The sequence below is a fragment of the Euprymna scolopes genome, chromosome 35, assembly GCF_053919585.1.
Source record: "Euprymna scolopes isolate OS-2025 chromosome 35, ASM5391958v1, whole genome shotgun sequence".
In the NCBI taxonomy this organism is placed as follows: domain Eukaryota; kingdom Metazoa; phylum Mollusca; class Cephalopoda; order Sepiida; family Sepiolidae; genus Euprymna; species Euprymna scolopes.
In genome coordinates, this window is record NC_136516.1 from 30787290 (window position 1) to 30815280 (window position 27991).

The following is a 27991-nucleotide window of genomic DNA, read 5'->3' on the forward strand; positions in this document are numbered from 1 at the left end:
AACGTCTTAGATTGACCCACGAGAATTGCCAACCAAGTCAAAGTGCTCGAATGGGCTGCTGATGGAGAAGGAACTGAAAGCAGACAATCCCAATTTGATTGGGATAAAACTAAAAGGATGCTGTGGATCTCTATTCAGATTAAATATGATGGTATACTGTAACTGACAGATGTTGCAAGATGCAGGAGTTCCTAAGTTTTAAGGGCTGTTCATTGTAATGGAAGGATTCACAAATTTTCATAAAGATTAGTTCATAGTCCATTTGAAGAGATATATATGGCCAACATTTGTTGGTAACTGTTTCTCTAGAGGACCAGGCTTTGATAAGGTTAGTGGACATCTGTTGGAGATTTGGGAAAGCTATTTTGTTTTCTATTATGTTGGATATAATCCCCCCCTCCCCACTTCACTCTCCATACCTTATCCCAGCTCTAAAAATAGTTTTTGTTTGCAGCTTGTGACAATATAGCTTGTAAAGTACTTAGTGTTTTTTCTTTCACTCTGTCCTCAAATGTGACCTCGTTAGCAAATTCTTTCTCCGCCTCAATGATAAATCTTATAGATTATGAATCTTTTATCAATAATGTCCTACTTTCAGCTGCTGATTGGATCTTGTTATTGTGCATTATGCTTTCATTTGAATTTTTTTTTTTTGTATATGTACTGGTGAGTGTTCTCCTGCTGTTCATTCAATAAAAATTATTGGATTTTTTTTTTTTTTTTTAATATATAGCTTATCAAGGATCAGAGGCCACTCTAGGATAAAGGTTAAGTGTTGGGTAGATGGTGAGACATGGTCAGTAATTTATATGGATGGCTTAACAGGAACTTATTGATTCTCCCTCCCCAATGAAGGCGGGAGTTGACCTTGTAATTTACTCTGTTCGTCTTTTCACACCTTGGATTTTTAAATTTTGCTCAAACATTAGTCATGGTGAAAGTTTTTTTTTTTACTCGTGGAGGGGGACCCCCTGCATGCTCGGCTCATTTACATTATTTTCAGAATCATGTGTAGTCGGCTGGGAAGCAAACCATGGTAATGTGTTCCAAACACAGATCTAGGAAAGAAACTTATCTAAATTTGGATGTTAATGATTTTTGATTTTCAAAATTATGCACTTGTATTTAGGAAGTTATCGGGACTTTAATATAAAGAGTGTGATGTCTTTGAAGTTTTGATGCATACTTTAAACTCTACAAATATTTGAAGATATAAAGAACTTGAAGCGTGAAACTGTTTCCAACTTAACGGGGGTTCGGCATCAAATAACCTGAAAAGGGTTATGCTGTCAAACGACCAAACTTGATACTTTTTTTTTTTTTTTTTTTTTTTTAAATCTAAAGATGTGCTTAACACTAAGAACATGACCGTACATATGAGGATCATCTTAAAAGTAGACTCCTATTAACTTATAAAAGTTAGCTACAAAAACAGGAGTGATCCTATTAAAATGAGTTAATTTCTCTTTCTACATAGTCTCTTGATGCACTTTTGCTAGCAATTCAAGGACTCCTCTCAGCTTCTGATACACATCCATAAGATGTTCTGGTCTTAGTCTCAAACTGTCAATTGGCCCTGTCGGTGGGGCATTAGAATACGCCGACTGCCCCCCACCCCTGCAGAACGGAGAAGTCCCTCAATGAGGGTCCTGGATATGACCTTAAACTATATCCAGTGGTGAGGCCCCAGCTTGTTGGCTTTGGGGAGTGTGGAGCCACCCTTTAATTACCATTGCTCCCAGGTCCACTCTGACCCGAAGTGGTAGTACCTGTTAGGGTCCCAACTATGGGTTAAATAGAAACCGACGTGAAAACAACAAATATATTCTATTAAAAATCTTTGGCTTCAGCATTAAATAACCTGAAAAGGGTTGATATGCCGTAAACCAACCAACCAACCACACTGTCAATATCTGCAACATATGAAACTTTAAGGTCATGAATGCTTGTTTAGCCATAACAATGCAATTTGGATGGAGTAAAAATAGGAGGCATTACTTTTGGAGTAACGTTCATGTGATGGTGTGTGGCAATTCTTAGAAAATGAGATTCGAACACTGACCCAGTGATAACTGACAACCATGCCAGTCAAGGCAGCAACTTTTCTATTTTAAACTTCCGGGACAACAAAGGAGTAATGTTATAAAATATGAAGCTTTTAAGTTCAATAAAAAAAAAAATGTGTAATGGACCATTTGGACTTTTTATTTTGGACTTTAAACTGATTTTAAAGTGGATGTCCCCCCCCCCCCTAAAAAAAATTCTCGATGGATCGGGTCTGCTACGGGCTGAGAGGCTGCTTTTTTAGCACTATAAAGCAGATGCTTGTATATTAATTAAAAAGTTGAATACTTTATTTTCTATAAAGTTACCTGTTAGATATCAAAATTCATGTTTAATTAAGACCCTCCCCTAATGCCATCCAATCCGGCTGTTTTTAGATACTAGCTTCCTGATCTAAAATGCACAGAAATAACATTGACCTTTTTCCTTTTGCAGAACTTAATCATTTTCTGCAAAGTTAAACACAATTTTCATCTGCAAAACAAATGGGTTGATATGCCCTAAAGCAACCAAACCAAAACCCACTCGCAACTTTTTTGTCAACTACTTCCTGACATTGGTATAGTTTGATGCTTACATCCTTAGATTCATATTAGTTGTGGACTGGTCCATTTCTCTATACAGATGGTGTTGGTTTTCTATGGCCAAGTGAATTGAAACTTGAACTGTTTGAATATGGGAGTACAAATAATCAATAGCCATCTTCTAAACTTGTGACTCATTTGGTCAAATCTACTGCAACAATTTATTCTACTTTGATTGTGTTTTTTTTTTTTTGTTTCTTTTTTAAATTCATAAACTGTGCCATCTGAGAAACCTTTCTTGCATAACTAGAAATAAATCCATTTTGTATTACCCTGCCACCAACGGATAATATAGATGTAAAGACTTGTATTGCTACGTAATTTACATGCATGCAAACCTGGCATCTAAAGTAGATTGCAAAATAAAGCAATTCAGAAGCTGTGATGAAGAATAACTTCATTTCGAAATGTTTAATTTTTAAAACATTAATGGCTGAATCGATGTGGAGAGAAATGGTGATTTATTAGGCAAATATTTCAATTATATCTAAAAATTGAAAAAAATTTCTTTTTAATCCAACTTAATCCCAGAACAAAGGAATATTTTAGCATGTATTTTGCCCTTAAAGTATATAAAGAAACCTTGATTCATTCTACTATTAATAACTCTGTAGAAGAAAAAAAATTGGTGATCCGTCCACCAAAAATGTTTATGGATACTTTTTTTTAATCGTTTTTATACTTACTCGGGCAGTACTGGGGACACTGGTCCTGCTAGTATGTGTTATATATATCTCATATCGCACCATTATTGGCTACATATGTGCATACATTTCGCTTTTCAGAAGTGACAGCAGGCTTTCTTTAAGACCATATTCAAAAATATTCCTTTTCTTTATAATTAACAAAACAATATCGGTAAAAGCAGATTGGGGTGTTCTATGGATATTTTTTATTTAAATCGTCTTCAATTCCTGCTTAGGCAGTGCCGGAACACTGGTCCTGCTAGTATATATTAGAAATTAAATTTTGATAACTAGGAGTGCTTCAGGCTTATGCAATCAGTGTGGGAAGTGGTAATTATTGGTTGATAAATTCGAATCCAATCGAGCTATCTCTTGGCTTGGCTAGCCATGAAGCCACCTTTTTAGCTCTATTTGCTAAGCCACTCTGAGCCACCAAACAATTCCCAAGGGAATAAAGGAAATTATAAAGGCAAAATGTGTGTGACAATTTCGTGTATGTCTGGCAAAGGCTTTACTCACACACGGTCCGGGGGGGGGGGGGGGTTAACGATCGCTTACAAGTGTTTATATAGGCCGTAGATAATATCTAGGATTTGAGAATGCATCTAGCGTATAGATTTATTTACGTCTATTTTTACAAAATTATTGCTATTTCATCCCGTCTTGTGTTCGTTCAGCTTTTTCGTATAAAAAGCGAAACTAATTCAAAGCTAACACCGTTCCTGGCAATCGCACCGGGGAAACGTCCAGAAGCAATCAGCTTTGATCAATGTGGGGCAAAACTCCTATCAGACAATTGCTATTTAATCTGGACAATGGGGGGCCCCCTCCCCAACATCTTGGGGGGGGGGGGAAACAAAGTTGGGGAAACAAACCCAAGTTAACTGCGTGACTTCTATTTGACCTCATTAATTAGGTCAAATAGAAGCAGCAGAGTTAACTTTTATTGCTGCCACCTGTCAATAGTTAAATAAATTCAAACGTATTTCTCTTGTGGCCCAGTGGTTAACATTGTACATCTTTTTTCACTTTCATTTCCAACTTTGCCTCAAGGGTTCGGGTTCAATCCTCATACTCACCTTCCAAAACTTTTTTTATTTTAACCCCCCCTAGTTGTTTTGATTGACCTCATAACACCCGGGCATCGCCGGGTACCCCCCCCCCCCCCGCTAGTAACTAATAAATGCTGAATTTGGTTGCATACAGGAGACAATCCAGTGTCTGAAAAACTGACGTCGTGAACTAGCATAAACGTGAGTTGATGTCAAACTATGAAGATGTATTTAGAGAATGAGATCCAATCAATGAAGTTGGTCGAAACTGGTAAAATCCGTTGTTGGTACATCTGTAGACTTAGGATAAGAAGAGTCGGATATGCAGTTCGTTGAATGATTAGATCTAAATTTTTGCTGAAAAAAACTTTTTAGTGTTGATATTAGCGTGTTGAGGATTAGATTTTTTTTTTTTTTTTTTTTTTTTTAACTAGGCTTGGCATTCATATTGTTAGGTAACGTGTTTGTCATAGATACGATGTTACTTGCAGAATTTTGAAACTGACTGGATTTAAGTTGACTTTGTTTTTACTTTCCTGCTTCTGTTAAATTTAACATCAATTGCTGTTTTTGTTTTCAAGTTAGAAATCTTCTGTTTAATTTGATGGGTTTCGCCTGACTTGATGCCATAAGATGTAGTTTTTTTTTATTTTTTTTATTTTTTATTTTTTTTTTAAATTTGACTCCATTCTAAACTGAAATAAAACTATCCGCTTAATGTTTATTGATGTTTAAACATTACAATGACATTTCGTGCCTAATTAGTTTAGAATTTCTTTTTGAACGAATTGTTAACTCTTTCCTGCATTAAAGTTAATCAAAATCGTTTAAACTCCTTTTCTCATCTCTCGTAATTGTTAACACTTAATTTTGTGATTAAATCTAATTGGCTCTTTCTTTAATGACATAAGTCTGAATAAATTACTGGAAACTGTCATTCTCCACCCTCCACCCAACAAGAGTAGGAATTAGTTTGTGATCCCCACTCTTAATAGTTTTTGTAATTGAATGCCAAGCTCACATTTCTTTAGAGTACAATTAATTAATCATGACCTCAGATTAAAATGTTTCAAGATTTATTGGAGGTTTTCAGTTGGCAACAACGTTAATCTTATCCATGCAATTTCTCGATGTATATTGAGATACACTATTGGCCAAATGTAATGAGGGTGAAAGGTCGTGACGAAAGTTTTATTCCTCAGAAAACCAGATTTGTAATAGATGCTACTCACACAAGCGGCAATGCCTCTGTTGATTCTATCCAGTGACAGGATCGTGGGGGGGGGGGGACGCATAAGTTTGTAGTTGGATTCTTTATGTACATGTGGCATTAATTTGCATATGAGGGGAATAGACTATAACGAATTAGCGAGGAGTGAAGAGTTTGAGAGCCACGAGCATAAACATTGAATTGGTGTCGATTAAGTTTGAGAGTTGGTGCAAATTGCAGTGTTGGAGTTGACTTCCTCCTCATTCATAAGATTCCTTCTTCACCAGGATAATGGACACCAATGATTTTTAATATCTATTTTAAACATCTGGTACGTGGAAGCTGAAAATCCAAAGTTTTAGGTGCTCTAAATTTTGGTCAGGTTCAACTTTACATCAATTTCGTTCTCTGCTATCTATTAAATTGGCTTGCACAATATTTCAAAATGACCAATACATTAATATAGGAAATTGATCCCAACTGTAAAGGCATGCACCATACCTAGAACTGATAAAATTAATATCCCAAATGGAAGTTTCACTAATTCAGCCCCCTCCTTACAAAGATTAAAACGAGTCTAGAATACTTTTCCAATATTGATAAAAATTTGTTCCATGATTTTGATTCTATAAAATGTTTAAAACTTAAGGCTTAAGGTGTCTTGAAATTCGGGATATATTATTTGATGTCCTATGACTTAATAAAATTTGATACAAATTTGAAATGTTAAGAATTTTTGAAGATCTTCCGCCTATCAAATGTTTCAAAATTTACAATGCCTGGTTATTTAGTTTATAACTAAATCCTATACATATAGGTAACTGCTATATTTATAGCATTTCTGAACAAGACTTGAAAAGAATTTAAGCATTCAGTCCGAATTGTAGAATGTATTCTAGTTTATCAATCTATTCTCATTGGACGTAATTTTCTCGCTCTTCAAATTTAAGCAGACCTTCATTTATTTATAGTTTCTTGAATTTATAGAATCTAAAGTTTCCATGAATAGACTTTTATAAACGTGGCTTTTTTTTTTTTAATCCGTACTGGCTGCATGAGATCGGTATCTTTTGATACTAATTCCTTAGTCTTTCATTTACTTTACATGTGATATATCTTGCGCACACACGCATTGCAATTGAACTTTACCCCCCCCCCCTCATTTTAATAAAAGTTGCCGATTTCTCACGGCTTTTATCAGTTTTAGAAATTCACAACTTTATTTATAGGACTGCCTTTTGTCATGCAACCATTTAAAAGAAAATGAGGGTGCAGGGTGAAAGGTCTTGTTTGTAACTGGCTGGATCATATTGACACGATACTTCCCATAGTCTCAATAAAGACTTTGATTTTGAGTAGGAGGATAGTGATGTCTTCACGGGACCTTCTCTGCAACAGGAAAACAAAAACTGTCAAACAGATTTGGGAACTGACACTCGGAAAGAAGATCTTCCTAGTTGTCTGAAAAAAACCTGATGCTGTTATGTACAACATGTAAAGATGTTTTGGATTATTCAAACTGTTAAGAATGCCTCGCATCAGAGGGTCAAGTTTATTCATCTTCATTTGATCAAAACGTTCAGAGAACAACAGTATCTGTTCTGATGCTACACTTCACCTTTTTCTGTCATCGATCAGTGGAGAAATCCTTCATGACGTGAAATTTTTAATTTCTCTTCCTATCCTATCCAGCTGATGCAATTCCCTATCTATATAAGAGCCAGGTACGCCAATGATGGAATACTGTTGCCACATCTGGGCAGGAGTTGCTAGAAAGGACTTGTCCTGCCTTGATAAAGTTCAAAATAGACTTCGTAGCCTCGTCGGAGTTGTCCTTTTCTCTTCTCTACAACCTACATCTCACAGAAGAGATGTTGCGAGTTTGTCTCTGCTTTACCGTTATTTTCATGGCAAGTGCTCGACTGAGCTTCAATCTATGGTCCCCCCCCTCGCCAAACTTTTACAAGAAACACTCTAGCTGAAAACATGAATAATTCCCCCACTCTTTATCTGTGCCTAAACCTAAATGTAGATTCCATGAACAAAGCTTTCTTAGAACTGCACACCTGTGGAACTGTCTTCCGTTTTCCAGCTGACAACAATCTGTCTTCAAGTCCAACGTAAACAAGTTTTTGACGAGACGTTCCACTTAAGTTAAAGAAATTTACCAAATTTCCATTACTAACGATTACTATATTGTCCAATTGACTACTGTACACTCTTAAACCTTATCCTCGAGTGGTCGTTGGCCTTGATAAGTGGTGATGCCTATATATAAAAAAAATTGGGGCATTGGATTTTCTCCACATTAAAAACGACACTGGTGTCTAACTCAGCCTTTGTAGTGAGGCAAGTAAATAGAAACAATAACCGATAGTGATCATACCATATGAATTCGAAGATTCTCTTGTTGGCATTGGTTTCCCCAATATTTTTCTAGTCTCTTTTTCTTCTAGAAGTACATCGGGTACTTAGGGGAGGGGCCACAGGAAGGTTGCTAACATCCTAAGTAAAAGGACTTTTGTGGAACAAACTGGATTTGAACTTAGAATACTTGTGTTATAAGTCCGTGTGATTAACCACTTGACTATCACTTCCTGACACTGCAGGTCCTGGATATGACCTTAAACTATATCCCGTGGTAAGGCCCCAGCTTGTGGGCGTTGGAGTGTGGAGCCACCCTTTAATTACAATTGCTCCCAGGTCCACTCTGACCTGGAGTGGTAGTACCTGTTAGGGTCCCAACTATGGGTTAAATAGAAACCGACGTGAAAGCAACAAATATATTCTATTATTAAAAAAAATTTTCCTCCGAATCTTTGGATTCGGCATTAAATAACCCGAAAAGGGTTGATATGCCGCAAAACAAAACAACCAACCAATCCTGACACTGCAATAAGACATACTTTTTTGCTAAAATTTATAAGAACAAATGAACAAGGTCATCCCTGTAAAAAGGCAGAGGTCTTAATATTTGGGGATTTTAGCTCAAGGCAGAAAAAAATCTTTAGTTGCTAATGCTTCACTTTCATTGCCCTGAAAACTGAATGGGTGTTTGAGATAAAGACCTCGCCAGGGATAAATTAGTTTAGAAGTCCATTTTCTTAAAGCTGTCCAATATGTCGGTATGTAAAAACTTCAGTTAAACTGAATATAATGCGGTTCTTATTCCTACGTAATTTATCAACTTTCATTTTTTTTTTTTTTCTTTTTCTAAATGTTCAAAATGCTAAATTTTAAAAAAATATTCTGACTCCAAATTTTTAGATTTGTCCAATTTAATCCTCTCTGTCAATTAAAACTGTACAATTTTTTATACATTTTGACATTTTTTAAAAAAATTTTTTACTTGAAGATATAATTCGTAATTATATTTTGCAGTACAACTTTTTTTTTTTCTTTTATATGTGCACATGCATACCAAATATTTCTTTGTCTAAAAAGTTTTAACAAAATTCAATATTTATTTCCGAAGATTGAAATGTATGTCCCAACTACTAGATTCATGATGACTGCTTCCAAAAAGTTCATTGAGTTTTTTTGCAATATTTTTATCACATTTACTGATTGCAGATTTCATTGGCTAAGCACTTCGGCACCTTTCAGTGGTTTATGTAATCTGACTAAAATATGCCAATGATAACGCTGTCCCTATATTCTGCACAAGTACCAAAAATACTTTGATTTGTGAATCTTGATTCCATTTTTTTTTTTCTTTAGGATCAAAGCAATTGAATCTACAAACAAGGATGATGACACTCAGTGGCTCATGTATTGGGTTGTCTACAGTGTTTTCAGCTTGCTTGAGTTCTTTGCTGACATGCTCCTCTTCTGGATTCCATTCTACTGGTTCTTCAAGGTAAGCCAATTTGTCTCTGTGTGTCTCTCTCTCTCTGTCTGTGTGTTTGGCAGGCTTTTCTTTTTTTTTTTTTTTCTAATCCTATTAACTGTATTTAGTATAAAAACAAATCCTGGTACAGTTGAGCTAGATCTAACTTTAGGTTTCTTTTTTGTTTTTTGTTTTTTATTTATTTTTTATTTTTTTGTGGTTGTTCAATAAATTGTAACTACATTTATCCAGGGTTAAGGTTGACCTGGCTCTGAACGAGTTCACCATGCTCTATCAGCAGCAGAGCCGTCAACATAATTCAGCCGTTTGTTGTTTCTCGTTCCAGCGGCATATCTATCAGCTCCATTTTTGTCTTCACTGTTTCAATTCAAATCTTCAGTCTGTTTCTTGCATTTCTACCAGCTGGCAGGTGGATTCCTCCTTGGAGGGTGGGGGTGTTTATATAAATATATAATTTAATATAATTAATAATATAAACCATTTCTAAAGCATCTTTAATACTGGTGTTCCTATTGAATATTGTTGGCATTTGTTTCCTGGATATTTTTGTAGTTTGTACAGATATCTTAAATTCTTACAGGAGGGACCACATGAAGGTTGCCAATATCTTTAAGCGAGTTTCTGTGGAACAAAGATTCGAACTTGGCACACCCAAGTTGTCAATATTTTTTTTTTTTTTTTTTTTTTAACCATTGAGCCACTGCCCCCCCCCCCCTGTTGCTGGTGTTAAGACCATGGGTATGCCTTTGTGCCGACCTGTCTAAATTACTTTCCTTTGCCAACACCTCCATCTAGTCTTTGCTGTCTTATAGCAATGTCTTTGATGGTTCCAGCATGTAGCATTTTGCCCAGAGGAAATGAATTCATGACTTAATCCTTCCTATCCATTGTCTGGGTAGCACAAGTGTATAGGTGGGGCAGCTAAAGACTGTAACTATCAAATAACTTGGCTGGTTCTAGTCCACAAATTGATCTTCATTGGGTGACTCAGATCGTGTATAATCTGAGGACTGCTGTCATGATTTAGGATTTGAACACTGGAGAAGTTGGCTCAACCTGACCAGTGCCCACCATACTAACATGTTTTTGTTCGTATTTGGATTATTCGGACTAGTGTTTTCATCTGGAGTTCATGTTTCAGTCGATGTAACCTCCAACCTTCTTCAGGTGTATGTTGTCAAACTTGGAATCTGCATGGAATTTCGAACAGAACCCTTTATTTACTTCACGAGGGTAGCATGCTCTCATTCCATTAGCCATGATTGGGTAAAAATCCTAAGTAATTTGCGTGTTTTTTTCTGTGGTGCTCACACTAAGGTTTGAACCTTCAACCTCTAGAAGAGTGTAAATTTATTACGGAAGTTTATCAAGTACGTTATCCACTACCCAGTCATGGCTGATGGAATGAGAGCATGCTACCCCCACAAATTAGATTCCGTGCAGATTCTTGAGTTTGACAAAGATTCCAGTGTTTGGCAAGATATACCTGAAGGTCAGTGGGTACATTAACTGAAACAAATATGACACTCAAGATGAAAACAGTTTGAGTAATCCAAATATGAATTATCAATCGTTTCAAATTCAGAAACGTCTCCGAATTGTATTACATTAAAAATATTCTCAGTCAGGAATGTAATTAATGATCAAAATTAAGTTTTTATGTCTGTACCAGTTTTATTTTTCGGCAAATTATAATGGATCATAAATTTGAGCTTGCACAAATGTATCTTAACTCCTTTCTCTGAACAATTGTTGAAATTTGCTATTTTGTTTTCTAGCTGCTTATCTGTACTCCTGCCACCACCACCAATAGAAATGCATCTTGCTTCCTACTCTTCGACTAAACAATTAATCCAACTATTTAATGGTTGCAAACTTAATGATTGTGGCTTTTTTAGTATTTTGCTTTGTTAGCCTTTTTCAGGGTTAAAATACAATCGGCTAAAATGGAGGTTCTTAACCGGTGTATAGGGAGGTTTGGAACCAGATGTTGCAAAAAATCTACAACTGGAAATGTTTGTTTATTAAAACTAAGAAAATTGTCTCTTGGATTACTATAATTTTGATATACTTTAATTTATTTTTATTTTTTACTCTTATTGAATATTTTTTGTGATTTAAAAAAAAAAAAAAAAAATTGTCAACTATTTTAAAATTCTATTTAAAAAAAAAAATGATCATTTTCTTAAACATGTCAGCCATTTTTTAATTTTTTAATAGTAAAAAAAAACAAAAAACTTTGACCCTTTCCAATTCAAATAATTTGGAAGCATGTAGTCGATTGATTAGAAAGTGATATCTGATTTAAAATCTTTAGCAAATCCTCATGTATTAAAGAGTTTTTGAAGCTCTGTTTTAAATCCAATTTTAGAAAAATTTTATAAAATTGGTTCCCTTTTGATAATTAAGTATCAAATGATACTGGAATAATGAAATTTAACTTTTAAAGTTTTCTGAGAGATATATATATATATATTGCAAAGCTAATTTATATAATGACAATACTAAAGCTGAAACTAGATGGTATCGAAAAGTTGTTCAATTTTAGGATAATCAAATACTTCATAAAGCTAGTTTTGTCATTGAATCTTTCAAAAAGCAGAATTATAAAAATTCTGAAATTTTGTCTTAACTAACTAGCCTGGGTATCTGGCATTGCCCGGGTGTTTGGCAGTGTTGAGTATAATAAAGTGGTAGTTGGCAGGCAGGCTCAAACCCGTACCGCGGAGGAGGAAAATAGTGTGAAAAACACTGTCTTTGCTGTTGCACCCAAGTGATGTCGGTTTGAATTAAGGCTAGACAGAGGGGATGACTTTCGAAAATATTGCCGGAAAAAAGGTGAATGTAGAATAGTGCCCAGTTGAGGGTGAAGAAATAAATGGTTTTTGCCAATTTTTTTATATTTGTCGTCCGAAGAGTCGGGCATCAAAATGGTACCAATCTCGTGAAAATCTGTTGCTTCTGTAGAATGTCTTTGTGAGACATAAATACAGACAGGTGAGATTTATATTATAGAAGATAACTGATTTTTGCCTCTCAATGTAATTGGTGTTCACTAAAGTCATTTGAAATTAAATTAATCTATAAGCAAAACCTTCTCTCTTCTGTTTAATTCTGTTAATTCCATAATATACCTCTTCATATTGTAAAGGGAGCCAGACACTTATGTTTATTTTATTATATGGATGTTACATATTTCTTTGCAAAGGTTTTTGTCATGTTGCCAAGAGTAAAATATCCAAAAATTACAAAAAACTAGAAAATTAATGAAAAACAGTTTTAGGTAAAAGTTATGAGGAACAAATGCTTATTCAATATATAGAAATTGCTTTTGGTTGGGAGATTGCAACCTATTCACAAAGCCACCTTTGGCAATTAACACATAAATGAAAGTAAATTATGTAGGAATGCCATTTCAGCAGGCATTCAGTTGATACTATTCAGCGATGAGGAGTCTGATCAAGACGCCATGAGAACTTAGAATATGCTAACATTTATATTGAATGGTAAAGTAAAAAAATATCCATCTTCAGGAAATGGAACAGTTTGTTCGAAAATTTGAAACAAAATTTCAATTTTATTTTTAATAATAAATAGTAATGTTTATTAAACAATTTCACACTCGTTCGGTCTTTCTAACCCGTTAAATCTTAAATTGTTCTCGAGTGTTTCAAACGGTGAATTCTTTTACATTTACATGTTAATATGTAAACTCTTAGCTGTGCAAGGATGTAAGTAATGCTATACAACTTAATATGAATTAAAAACATTTCAAAGACCTTGTGAACTGCAAGTTTAAGAACTGTATCCAAATGGGATTGGTTTCATTTTCATATAACATTTTAAATTGCCATTTATCATCAATGTCTTCTCGGAATAGCAAAAAATGGGTTGGTGGTTTTAAATCAAATTTTCTAGCTGAAAAATGTTTTCTAACTTTTTTTTTTTTTAAATTAAAACAAATTGTTTTCTATCATAATGTCATAACTTAAAGTCTGGGGTTAAAACTGGTTGAGAACTTCTGTGCTGATAATTTTTCATTATTTTGTCCATTTCCCTGCTATTTATTAAAATATTACTGCCGAGAAGAAAAAAAAAGCCTTTAAATCTGTTACTTGTGATTTTCTTGATCTTGACTCAGCTGTTGGACTTTTTTTTAAAACCAGAAGTGTATTGTGTAATTTTATTGGCTTGAAAATTTTCAGTGAACCCACCATGTTTGTCATTCAAGAATGAAATGAGTGTCTGTATAAGACCATTTGAATTTTGCATGCATACTGATGTAGAAAAAAATTGAATTAATAGTATGAGCTTGCGCACCCAATTAAACAGCCTTAATTTAGACAATTTAATACATTACATTTTTACTATTTTCTTCAAATTTCAACGTTATTACAAACATTAAATGGATGTCCAAATTTTAAACAAAAGTAAATGTTTGAAATTGACATTTCTAGCAAACTCTATAATTACAAGCAGAAAATAAACCTGAACAAAATTAGCTTGCATCACTGCTCTATTCATTCTTGACTCTAAATTTTCACCTAATGAAATACAGTATACTTACTGTCACTTGTAAATCTCCAAAGGGCTGGGCTGAAATTAAGAAAACAGAACAGATTTGAAATGTTTTTCTTAACTTTCTCATAGGCCGATTCTATCTACTTGCCGACACGCAAAGCATAATTGAATGCTTGACTATATCTATTAATTACACGATACCAATTTCTTGCATATTTTGATATTTTCACACATCTTAGCATGTTTTTGTTTTTATTTTTGTTTTAAATCCTGGTTACTAATGTTAGCTTCAGTTTAAGGTAAGTGATTACTGGTTGTCCCCCTTGTTTTTTTAAGCATTATTTGGTTCTTTTTCATTATTGTTGCGAAATTTGAAAATTGAAATATTGAATTCCACGTGAATCCAATGGTATCTACTGAATTATGTTGCAGTAATGAAAATATCCAAAAATTATAAAGTAAAAAAAAAAATCACATTGTCTTCAAACTGTTTTCATTTTAAGTTTTGCTAAATTGGTCAAAGATTCAGTTTTCAGTGTTTGCCTCCCTTTTTGTTACAATTAAATCTTTTTGCAAAACTCAATTTTTGATTATCTTAAAAATCTATAATTTTCTACCTTATTTTTAGGTCCCAGATATGACCTTAAACTATATCCGATGGTGAGGCCCCAGCTTGTGGGCTTTGGGGAGTGTGGAGACCCCCCCTTAACTGCCATTGTTCTCAGGTCCACTCTGATCTGGAGTTGTAGTACCTGTTAGGGTCCCAACTATGGGTTAAATAAAAACTGACCTGAAAAAAAAACATTAAAATATTTTTCTTCAATCACTGGATTCGGCATTAAATAACCTAAAAGGGTTGATATGCCATAAAACAACCAACCTCATTTTAGTAATTTTTGGATATTTCTATTACTGTGACATAATTCAGTAAATACCATTGGTTTCCCTTGAAATTCAATTTTCGAATTTTACTACAATAACAAAGAATCCTTTATTTTTTACTTTTTTTTTTTTTTTTTAACTGGTCAGTTGACAATCTTAACCTCTTCCTTCTGTCACTCAATTGTTGCTCGTAAGAGATGGAGAGAGAGCAAAGGATCATCTCGCAGTGAAGATGAGGAAAGGATTGGTCTGATTGGTTTTTGTATTTGTCATTTGGAAAAAGGTTATCAAGAAATGGAATGTTAAGAGTTTTTCATTTTTAAACTGCAGATTTTTAACTTCTCTTTTTTTTCTTTTTATATTACTGTAAAAATCCATGTAATGTGTGCATATTTTCACAAATGTTAAATGGAAATGGTGATCTATATTATAGTTGATAGTTGTTGATTCAATGAGTACTTAAAAAATTTTATGCAATCTAAGATTTAGAAAAACAATTAAATTTCTTTTTTGAAATCAAATTAGGCACAAATTTTTCTGATGCCTCAGAGTTAAGTTTTCCTGATTCTAATTCCAACAATATACCACACACACACATATACATACACACTTGGAACATAAAAACAAAAGCTCTATACTAAATAGAGCAATTAAAGAAACCGGGAAAATTATTTGAATCTAATAGGTTAATAAATATTATAATTCAGTTTTATTTTAATTTCTCAAAAATTGACTTGTATCACTATTGCAACGGTTTTAACTTAAATTTCTGAATAGAAATAACTGAACGAATTTATTTATTCAAAAACTTTCAGTTCAGATACAATGATCTTATTTGCTAACGCATTTGTAATAAATTGTCAAATCTCATCAAAATGATTGCTTTACTTGTAATATTTAGCACTTTTGGAGTTGGTATGTACTATTTATGTAATCAAATTTATTGTAATTCTGCGGATAATGAAAGTATGATACTCATTCAACGACCTGTCAAATTTCCCAAACCGAACAGTCATGCACAAATTGTGCCAATGTTCCCAGAAAATTAAAAAAAAAAAGAAAAAAAAAAACTCTCCCAAAAATTGAAGGAATATCTGATTTGTTTTATACTTAATATTTTACAAACGACATACACCTCCTTTGCATTAAACAAAATATAACCCACATTACCATTCCTTACACCTAGTATGTGTTCCCAATGTCTTTCTGATTAGCTACTTAGTCTAGAATTCTGTGCAAATGTTTGACTAGCAGGGAGATCTGACGTTGCCTGGGATTGAATGATCAACGAATGTTTCACTATTTTCTGTCAGTAAAATAGCCAATTTTTCAATCAAATAGATCGACTGCTTTACTGAAGCCCCACTGGTGCACTGAGGAAGCTTCAAATGCCTCCCTGCAGTGACTTAATCTACAATACTGTGTAGTCTATATTGCACTGTAGAGAGCCTGTTATGCCATTTTTTTTTTAATATATAATGGCATGAATTAGTTTAAAATGAAAGTTAAGTACCATCGTTTGTGTTCTAGACAGAAATGCTCATTTCAAAGAACCTACTGTTAATTCTTGTGCAGCAATAAATTTATCAAATGCTCTTGTGATATTAGGCTGTATAAGGTGTGAACTTTGGTCAAGTCGCCTGTTCCTTCTTTCATAGGATTATTTCGATTATTGATACTTAGTAAAGACATTCCAATACAAAAACCTAAGAACACTGCCAGGCACATAAAGTATATTTGTGCAAGATTTTAAGAAATCGGCCCAACTGTTTGAGTCCATACATTCTTTTATGTAATAAATACACTATACACAACTTGTTTTATATACATTTGATATGTGTAACAAGGACAAAATATGCTGCAAGCTATACAGAAACCTTTCACTCCGAAGGGATTTGTTAGGTTAAGATTCGCTCGTATAGTGAGCATATCATACATGCATGCACGTACAAGATAACTATCTCAAGAAAAAGCTATTTAATAATTGATGTGAAGAATTTAAGACTGAATTCACTATTAAAAATAATCCCCCCCCCCCCCCCCAAAAAAAAGCGTTTATCATAAAATGAATTGTTGGGATTTCATTCCCCCCCCCCCCTCTTTTTTTTTTTTTTTTTTTTTTTTTCCTCAGTTGGATCCTTTGCTTAATATATTTAGAAAAAATGGCTTTTTTTTCTTTTTTAAATAACTTAATAACTTTTTAATTTGCTGTGTGTAGCATACATTACTAGCGTTTATTTATATTCTGGGAACCTATTCAAATGAAAACCATATGTTTATATCCAAACTGAATTAAGTATGTACTTTGTACTAAATTGTTAATAGCAGAGGAACTGAGAATACACTTATCGTATTCGGTTTGTCTGTTTTATTTGCTGGCATGTGTTGGCACTACCTTATATGTATATTTGCGGGAAGACCGACATTGCTCGGGATTGAATGAGGAACACTGTCCTCTTTCACTTAACCACTTTTTTTAACTGCTCCATTTTTATGCACAATTAAATTTCAAAATAGGATCTAAAAGTTGGGAGGGCATTTTGATTCGTAATCCCTTCCATTGGTCTTAACCCCCACCACCTCTTGATAGTATTTACATTTCAAGGTAGGTAGTCTTAAGGATGTTCTACCCTCTTTTAGAGGTGCAATTAGAAATTCAGAACTACTTCCATTGTCTTCTCCAGGAATTTTTAGATAATCCACTTGTAGATTTTTATAATTTATTTTAAGGTTCCAAGTCCTTTCCATAGGGCATGCACACTCGCATACAGCAAGTTAAAAGAACTGCCCAATCTGGTTTCAATTTTTTATTCCCAGAATAAATGGAATAATTAAATAATTTATTTCTAGCATCTTTGTATGCAAGTGAAAAGCAGAAGGAATTCACTATTAACATGCAAAACATTCTCGGGTGTCTTCAGTGGGTTTTTTTTTTCTTTCACGCTGTTTAAAAATGTAGAAGAATGTTATCAATTGAAAACTGTCTTTCCCAATTTCTTTATTTGCTAAATTGTATTTTTTTTTTGTTTATCCTGCAGTAGATCCACATAATTTGTTCATTTGCAACAACTATACTTGAATTTTCAAGTGCCCTTTTAAGTACCCCCCCTACCCCGTAACTCTGACATTTTGAATATTTAATTCATGTGAAATTAGATCTTGTAACTTCCACTTCCAATATTTTTGTCCTTTAGTTTTTCATTTCATATAAAATGCTTCTGGCAAAGGGGAAAATTGCTGCTTTGGATCAGAATCTGTCCATTTAATGCTTATTGTTGGCTAGCTTTTGTACTTTTAAGCGATTTCATGTCTAGTCTAGAACTTTTTTCCATTTAAAAGAAAGTTTATTACAATTTCTAATTTGAATATCAATTATGATAAACGGCTTTCACACTTTTCACTCCTTTTGCCTAAAGCTAAAAGTAAATATCGCTGATATTTGGATCTCCCATACCTCTAGCCCTTATGTTCACAAAATTACTAATCGGTTAATTAGTTTTGGAATGAATAGTGTTGATATTTCTTGTGTGTGATGCAAAAATTATGTACGCTTAAAAGAACTGCTGCTAGCAGAAGATTTATAGGTTTTTATAAAGTGTCGAATTTTTAAATGAAACGCGTGATGTACTGATTACATTCAAAGAATGTACACTGAATTTATAAGCACAATTTATACTGCTTGTCGCACGTTCATTGCTAGATTGTACATCAGTTACAATAATCATCTAGTTAACATTACATGTCTTGGAAGGCATGGCACGTGCTAAGCAATGTGATCCTGCAACCAGTGATGCGTTAGCTTGACAAATATGCCGTGTAATGTAACAATGTTGTATTTTTAACAAGAGACATTGTTTGCCACAAAACCTTTTGAAAACGATATGTGAAGATGTTTTCACATTGTATCCGTGTGATTTGTTTTAAATGTCAGTGTGATGTGGACAACATTGGTAAAACTAGTCAACGGTTGTGTATGTGTGCGCTAGTATGGACACTCGACATTGCCCGGGATTGAATAATAACGAATATTTCACACTCCTATATTTTTTTCATCGAAATCTGTGAAATCGCCCGGGAGGAAGCTTCACATGCCTCCATGCAATAAATTAGTCCAAAATGTTATTCTACATTGCATTATAGAGAACCTACTGTTTGTTTGTTTTTAAGTTTATTTTATATAAACTTCTTTCCAGTTAACAAAAAGACATTCAGAAATTTCTGTGCAGAGTTTAAACCTACAGACCGCGTCATGCAAAAAAAAAAAACAACAAAACACACCCTATCAACTTATCTACAGTGAAATTTTCACAGCCTGTTTCATCATTGTTGCTAAGCGACGACATGGGGGGGGGCTTTACTGATGATAAAATACGTTTTAATTTTGGGGGGGGGGGACAAAACTTAACTAAGATCACTCCCAGACTTTTAGATTAAAATTCTCTAAATTCAGCTGTTTTGGAATCTATAAGGAACGAACTTAGACAAAGTTGTATATGTGTGTGTGTGTGTATATATATATATATAAAATCAAAATTAGATTGCTGAAACTTTTTTTTTTTTTTTCTCTGCCTAAACTCAAAATGTCCTATTATTCATGGCTGATGACAAGCAGTAAAATAAATGTATATTATCTTCTCTTTACATTTGATATCCTAGCATTTCTCTGGATTTAATAGATCAATAGCACTTTTTTAGTATACTCCAAACATTTTTTTTACTACCTGCTCTCTTCCAGTTTTTCCATTCCCTGCGTTGGAAAATTTTAGTTTTGTAAATAGGGTTCATTAAAATTTGATATGCTTGTTTCAAGGGAGTACTGTCATAAAGTTACTTGGTGGGGGTGGGGGGAGACACCAGAGGACTACTTGTATCCTATTTTATATATTTCCTAAAAAAAATAGGATACACTTTAAAGGGATTTGCCTTTAAATTCCCTTCAGGAATGTACTTAGAGATTTGAAGATACTTCCATTGTCTTCCTTCCCAAAATTGTGCCAATACACTTTTAGGTTTTATATAGCTTGTCTAAGGTTTCTTTGTATAGAATACACATATTCTTGCATTCTGTGCAATACTCGAGTTTCTATTAATGACTGATCTGAAGAGGATTTTAGAAAATATTTTTTCTGCCACCCATATATATTACAGGTGCATGCTAGGTTAATGCTTGAACTGTCAGTTGAAATGTGCAGAGTAACAATAGCCACTACCATACAGTTGAACTATTAAGAACCCTTTCTCAAATGTTAGTGTATTAGTTGGACACCTAGCCATCCCTTCCCAATGTTGCCAAGGATGTTTTTTTTTTTTTTTTTTTTTTTTTTCCACCTTGTTTTAAAATTCAGACGATTTATCTTATTTAAAATGAGTTTCCCTTTGCTGGTATTCTTAGCTGGTTATTTAAAAACTTTCCAGTGTTAAAAACTGGCAAGTTATAGCCTATTGGCTTGAAATGCATGCTTTTTGCCAAATTTATGGTTAGAGTTGTGTTTGATTTTTTTTTTTTTTTTTTTTTTTTTTTTTTTCGTCAAATACTAGTCCCTATTAATCCTTACCTGTGGATCAAACGGATACAATATTTAATTTGCTGCACCTTATGAAAGTCCATACAAAATTTTAGCCAGATTGGTCTAATAGTTTCAGAAAAGGTGGAATAGATATTAATAGATAAGAAATATAATATAGGTGTTTCATATTGATCATCGCAGTAAGCTTTCTATATTGCAAATAACCAATGAAAATTGGTTCATCAAAAGCAGTGTTTTATCAGCTGAAGTGCTATTTAGGTCTGACTTGAAGAATCCAACTGTAGAGCTTTGTTATATTACACCTTGATATGTGTGTAACATATGCAATACAATTTAATTGTTACTGAAATGTTAACTCAAACGAGAAATTGAAAATAGAACAATTTAAATTGCTAAAGATGTGCGGATTTTTTTTTTTTTTTTTAAATTTGTTCTTTTAAAAATAAACAAACCATTGCCACTTATTAATCAGCTGCTGATGACGGCATAAAAAATGAATTTGTATTATGATGGCGACTCCATCGCAGCTTGTTGCGTTAACATCGCTCTTAGACCGGATTTTAAAAAAATGCCAACCTAATAGGTCCCACTCTATAAACCAAGCTCCAGCCATGGTCCTATCACCGAAATGTATCATTGTTTTACAAGTATCTTCGTGGAATATACTTCAACCTCCAAAAACTTGTACCGCCCTCAATGTACATGCCTTCCAACAAACCAGACAAGCAACAGAATTCCCACACCTATGCTGTAGAGATCCCTAGATGCCAAAAAAAAGCCTGCTACTCCGTTTCTGATCTCAAACTGCTAGACTTTAAAATTCCTTCCTGGATCGCTGCTTCCTTGACTGTACTAGCATGTAGAAGTTTAAATGTAATGTGAAGACCTCGATGAACTCGTTAAATTCATGGTAAAGTAAGTTTTGTCAGTAGTGGGGAAAGAAAATGAAACTGTTACGTAGAATTTTATAATGAAGGCTTGTCAAACTACTGTCGAAGTATTTTTGCATTGATTCGAAAATCCTGCTGAGTCATTTTCCAAAAATGACTTTTTTTCTTAAAATTATAGTAAGGAAGGAAAGAAACCAGTAATGTTGAAATTTATGGTGGAGCAAGGGTTGCCTAATCATTAACCAAGACAATGTATTTATGTATAATTTGGAAATCCTAATGATAAATCTTTCAAAAATTTGATTTTTCTTAAAATTATGGTGGCCTTGGTGGGAAGAGAAATTATTTTGTATGTTGTACAATCTGTCGAATGTTAAATTGTTTCATTTATGTATTTACTATGATGGGACGATTCCAATATTTTTCCTCGATTCCGATACAATTTCCAATTCTTTATAAATCTCTAAATATTTAACTATGTAGCTGTATTTTTCTGATTAGCATAAAAACAATCATGTTAAATGTGAAGATATTTTCCTAAACGTAAAAATATACTTGTGATTTTAGCTTTACTGGTGTTTTAAAATCAAATATTACCATCAATGAAAGATTTTGCTTTAAACCATCATCAGAAAATCGGTAGATTTTTCCGATACGTCAAATATTCGGATTACTTGTTCCAACACTAGTATTTATCTTGCCCGTCCGAGAATAGGTAAAATTTTAAATGTGGTGTACATTACCCATCCTAGCAAAGGTAAAATTCTTTCACATACGTGCTGTAAATTACTTATCTTAGGGTAGGTAAAATTTATTTCATACATGTGTAATACCCATCCTAGGGTAGGTAAAATATTCTTTTGGTAGAGATGTTTAATGATACATAAACATTAAAAATTCTTCTATCCTAAGAATAATAGGTATGTTCAAAAGTAACTTTATATTTCTCAGTTTTATACGATCCCGAGCAACGCTGGGTAGCCCTGCTAGTCTATTATATAAAGGGCAAAAATGTGTCTGTAGACTTAGTCCCAAATAGTAGTAGCCTCTTAAGACATCAAAGTGGCACTATGCCTTTTTTTCATGTAAAATAAGTTTTAAAAAATAAACAGCAGGAATCTTAGTTTGACATGTCGCAGCAATTCGTTTCCTTTCTCTCTCTCGTCGGCTTTGTCAGCGGCACATGTTTAACAATCATTTGGGCGTTTTATTTCTTAGTTACCTTATACTTGCAAGTATTTGGGCAGTATTTTTTTTTTTTCATTCAGGCAGATATTGATACTTATTAGGTTCAGTTAAAAGAAAGCAATGCAAAACATGGGAGGAATTGATAAGGATGATTCGAAAGAGATACTAACTTACCTGACCAGAGATAAGTTAGTTTGGATGTCAGTTTCTACAAACCATTAAATGCATGCTAGCATTTCACACTGATAGGGTTCAATCAATAGATTTTGTTACTCAAAAGGATTTTTGTATTTCCCATCAACAAAAAAATTTTTTTTTTTTTTTCTGATTTAGCCCTCCCTTCTATTTATATAATGCTAAACTTTAGTTTTGAAATTGAAAATGCTCTGAATATACCAAGTGAACTTGCAGTTATGAATTTTTTTTTTTTTTCGTTATCCTCTTTCTTCTACCACTCCTAGCCTCAAGAACCCTGATCAAGCAATTGATCAGGCAAGCTAGATAATCAGTGCTAGTATTATACCAGGAGACACACTAATGCAGTTTTCAATTTTCAAAAAAAAGGAAGCCATTTTTACTTTTCTTCCCAGCCCGGAACTCGACAATTGTTGAAAGGAAGTGGTTAAGGTTGTCAGCTGGCTGTTACCTTCCTATGGGTAACAATATTTGCTTTTGGATGTCGAAGAGAAATGGGCATCGTTTTATTTTTTGCTCAAAATGGGCAGAATTTTGTAGTTTGAGAAAAAAGTGTGCATAAATTTAATCTGACCATGTATAGGTTTTTTTCTTCTATGGTAACTGGTATTTTTTATCGATCAGGCAGTGTACTATATCTAGGTAGATATAGTGACTGCTAAATGTCTGGATTTATTTTTCTTTAGCTCCTTGAAATAGTTTATAACGAAGTTATACTTAATCTGATGTTGCCACGGAGCCTGTTTAATCTTTTGAATTGTATAAAAACTTTGAAGATTTTATTAGCTGTGCAAATTCAATTAATAGAATGTTTAAAATCTATGATTTCTTCAAAAGTGGATAAAACTTTTTTTATTCTGACTTAAACTTCAGTACAAAAGCTTCCAAGTTTTAAATAGCGTGGATGAATACCAAGATCCGTACCTTTGCAGATCAACAATAAAAATACTATTTCGAACTGAAGCGTGACTAACCACCGATGGTTCTTTTATGAAGAACCAGAGATTTATCTTAAAAACCAACTTAGATACAAATTGGTCACTCACTGATTGTTTATCGCTTAAAATTAACTTTATCCTCCACAAATCCCCTTAAAGTTGGAAAATAATTTATTTCATTTTATGATGCTTAGTGTTTTTTTTTTTTTTTTTTTTTTTTTTTTTTTTGCCTGCATGAAAATTTTTGGTAATGGTTTTAATTTAAACGAAAACTGTTTTTTGCTTTGTAATATTTTCTTTACATAATCTACTTACTTTGACAAAGTTGAAATTGAAACTTACTAACATATTAACCCCAGTTTGATCATTTGGGATATCTTTTCTATTAATTTGATTCTAAGCTCCTACACCCCCACATCCTGCCCCTTGTGTCAATATTTTTCTAAATTAACAAATTTTAAATCTGGATGTTTAAAAATGAATGTTACTCAGCCCACTTTATTTTTATTTTTTTTAATCTGATAAATTTTAGTGAAATTTAAGAGGTCATCAATTTCTTTCAGTTGCAAACCAGATTTAATGTCCTCCCAACTCTTGCATAATTGCGAGCAGTAAATATGGGTGATAATTTATCCTGCCTCAAATTCCATATTTTGTTATGAAATTTTATCAAGAATGGCATATGAACATTTAGATCAAGTATACAAGTTAGAATACCAAACGCGTACGTTACTTTGTCTACTCCACCTTTTTTTTTTTTTAATTAGCTTTTCAATTCTACTCATAACATTTTCTATATAATCTGACTCTGTTCAATAAATGCTATTCTTGACAAAGTTTAATAACTGAAACGAAATATTTAATTTTAAACCATTTTGTAAGATTTCTTGTTCTATAGTTTGTTCATTTAAATTTTTCATATCTATATTTTTTTTTAACTTATGTATTCCCTTTCAGTACATTAAGTTTTTTTTTTTTTTTTTTTTTTTTTTTTTTTGTCCCGAGATATTTTGCATGGTTTTTGGGAATTAACACTTGTCAACTTAACAGCATGACTACAGGAATTTGTATTTTAATGCATCTTTTTGAAATGTTTTTATTTTTCATTTTTAACTTCTATAATTTTCAAGTTACGGCAAAATGTTACAAAAGTTCAAATTTTTAATCTACATAAATTCAAGACTGGTTTACAAGTTAAAACTTTGAAATCACAAGTTTTAATGGAAACTTGTGAATTTAAATCTTGTATTGGGTTCGAATGTAATTTTAAAAAATAAAAAAAATAAAAAATAGTAATTTTATTTACCTAGTGTTGGCCGGGATTCATTTAGTTGCACACTTTAAAATTAAAAGTTGACTTTTTTTTTTTTCCCCCCCAATTAGAAACTTATCAGCAATTTAACATCTCGCTTAACCTGTTGAGCTATTAAAATTGGGTGGCCTGGTTGTAATTTGTCAGCTGTGTTGCAACTTATCTGCACAAGCACCCTTGATCTAAGTGGAGTTACCTTTTTTGTAAATTAAAAAAAAAATACCATAAAAATTTAATTGTTGCAGGGAGGGGGTGCAAAGAAGGAATTGGGCCTAGTAATTCACTCTAATTCGGTTGGTTAGTTTGCACTTTTCTAAAACCATGCCTTGGATTTTTAATTTTGCACAAACGTTAGTCATGGTGGAAATAAATTTTTGCATGCTTTGCTCTAAAGTTCACTGTAACCCCTGCATCACCACCACCAACAGCTCTCATTAAATTATTCAAAATATTATTTCTGTTTTAAGTTCTACTTTTTTTTCTTTTTTTTTTTTTTTTACTCCCCCCCCCCAACAAAATCGAATACGTTATTCATATGTAATCTTAATAGACTTTCTCTCGCTCTCTCGCTCTCTGACTTGGAATATGGCCGACATCTTTTCTCTTGCTGATGGCATCTGTTGAAATAATTAGAAGCTATAATTAGGTTGCCATGGATGGTTGGCAGTACCTGCTGCCTGCAGTTCACCCTCCTATTTTCATCGACTGATTTTAAAATACTCTAGTACCCGACTTCATCTTCTCATAATAAAAATGAAACTGATTGCGTCGTTTCCAGGTTGTCGTCGGCAACAAAAGATATCGGGATCAATATTTTTTCTTTGATAAGTAAAATGGAGTGACGGGGTGATTGATCGATAACTGAATTGTTCTCTTTTTAAAAAAAAAAAAAAACCTTTTATGGTATATCTTGATAGACAATGAAATCTGTTCATAAAATTTCTCCTCGCAATTACTTAGAAATCTATATATAATAAAAATGAATGTTTGTGCGTCTGTACATGTAAAGGAAAAAAAGTATTAGACTAATCTGAAACCTAGATTCGTCTAACAAAGGTGGATATATTGTAATATGCTGTAGACCTTCATTAGAAGTATAGTCTGATGGAGTCTGTGTTCATGCCAGACCCCCATAAACATTTTGATAAACAATGACAACCTTTGTAACATAGCTTATGCTAGTTGAACATGAAGACCTGAACACACACGCGAACACATGCACATGTATCAACATTTATACAATTTGTGATTGGAGCAACTGGCCTAACAAAATCTTAAATACTTAGAAACAATCCCTAGAAGACCAAGCTGTAACGAAATACAAATAGCAGCAGCCATAAAGCGAATAATATCCATCCTTAAAAAAAAACACTTGAATATAAATTTAAATCTAAAACTGACCACATTTAGTTTCGCTCTCACTGACCTCTATAATATAAATCTCGCCTTTCTGTTTAGATGTATGCATGTCGGCCTCTGTCTTTCGACAGACTATGGATTTTCATGATCAGTATCATTTTGAAGTTCGACCTTTCGGATGACCAATATCGAAAAAATTGGCCCAAAACAATTCTTTCAGTCTCAACTGGGTCCTTTTCTCCAGGGAGGGGTCGCTTCTTTTTTGATTGCCTAGCCTTAATTTAAATCTTTGCCACTTCCGGTTTGACGATGGGTGCAACAGCTAACATGCAATTTTTTTTTTTTTTTCTCAACCCGCACCTCCAGGCACCTAGGCTAGTTAATTAAATGCATTTTTTCTTTTTAGAACTTAGTTCTTAAAATACTCATGATCCCTAAAAGGAATCAACACGCTTCTATTTGTGATGGGAGCAACTAGCCTAATGAAAAAAAAAACCCTCAAGAAACAATTTCTGGAAGACCAAACTGGCATGAAATACAGATAGCAGTCATAAAGGGAACAGCGATATAAATTTATTTCATAAAGTGTTCGGAGCCCCTTGATCTCTTAAAAGTAACTGAAGTAAAATAAAAATGTACACGCATCCAAGTGTATACAGGATTCGCTCATGAAGTTTGGAACATTGCTGCTAGGCATAAATAGTCCTAGTGTGGGCTATATTTAGTTTTATGCAAAGAGTAAAAAAGTTGTAAACCATTTATTAAAATTCAATTAACTCCAATGTTTGAAATTTTAACGGTAGGCATTGAACATAAATTGATAGTCGTCAGAATTATATTTCTTTGGAATATTTGGAGGACAGGATAACCTGTTATTGTAATCGGCAAACCCATCCTCCATTGTTGTAAAGGTAGGTGAGAAGCAAAGGTCATGTAATGGAGACGTGAAGTATATGATAACAAATAAATGTAGATTGATTTACATTTAATTATAAATCAAGGTTGTAGGAGTTTCTAACGAAAGCTGAGTAACGTGATTTGCATTTAGGCCTCAAAATTCTTTGAGAGTTCAAACACTGCTTGGCTTTCGCCAGAATCGGGAGGTTGTTTCCGTCGCATCTGCATTGTCCTGAGGTCCAGCAAAAAGTGAGATACAAAACAGGTTGTATCGCCCTCTGGTTGCAAGGTGTGGTGTTACCGGAGTTGAAGGGCAATAATCGGGTTTATCTTAAAGTCCTCCGTCTGTGTTTGCATGTGTAGAACTAAGCTTCTATGTATATTTTAGGGTTTCCATGGGCAAAATATGGGTAACCCCTTCCAACTTAAATTTAAATATTTCAGATTTACATTGAATTTGATCCATGGTTGTTGGACATGAATTAAGATTTCTCTGAATTTTGATTTGTCACCTTAAGCAATGCATGTCCTCAACCCTCCCTTGCCAGGTTCGGCACAATATCCTACTGCCTACACTTGCTTGATAAATACCTTCCCCTTCATTTTTACTCTATACTGAAAAGAATTGGGGTTTAAATCGCATATAAACCTTATTTTACATAAACAATGAATAAAAACAGACTAAATTAAGTTTGACCGTCACAGAATAACCGAAACATAAAAATGAGGCTTTCCTGTATATTTTATTTCAGTTTTTAGTTCAGTTTTTTTTTTTTTCTCCTAAAAAGAAAATTTTAGTATTTAAAAATCCCATTTTCATTGTCTGTCAAAATGT

The 27991-nt window shown here is 33.5% G+C and overlaps 1 protein-coding gene across 2 annotated transcripts in view; it reads left to right on the plus strand.

The window, feature by feature from the left end:
• The window catches only part of LOC145259785 (receptor expression-enhancing protein 5-like), an 89158-nt gene that overhangs the window by 40691 nt on the left and 20476 nt on the right, over positions 1-27991 (plus strand). For both annotated transcript variants that reach the window (XM_080117547.1, XM_080117548.1), the window contains exon 3: positions 9317-9455. In XM_080117547.1, coding sequence (XP_079973673.1) covers positions 9317-9455 — 139 coding nt within the window. The remainder of the gene's footprint in view (positions 1-9316; positions 9456-27991) is intronic.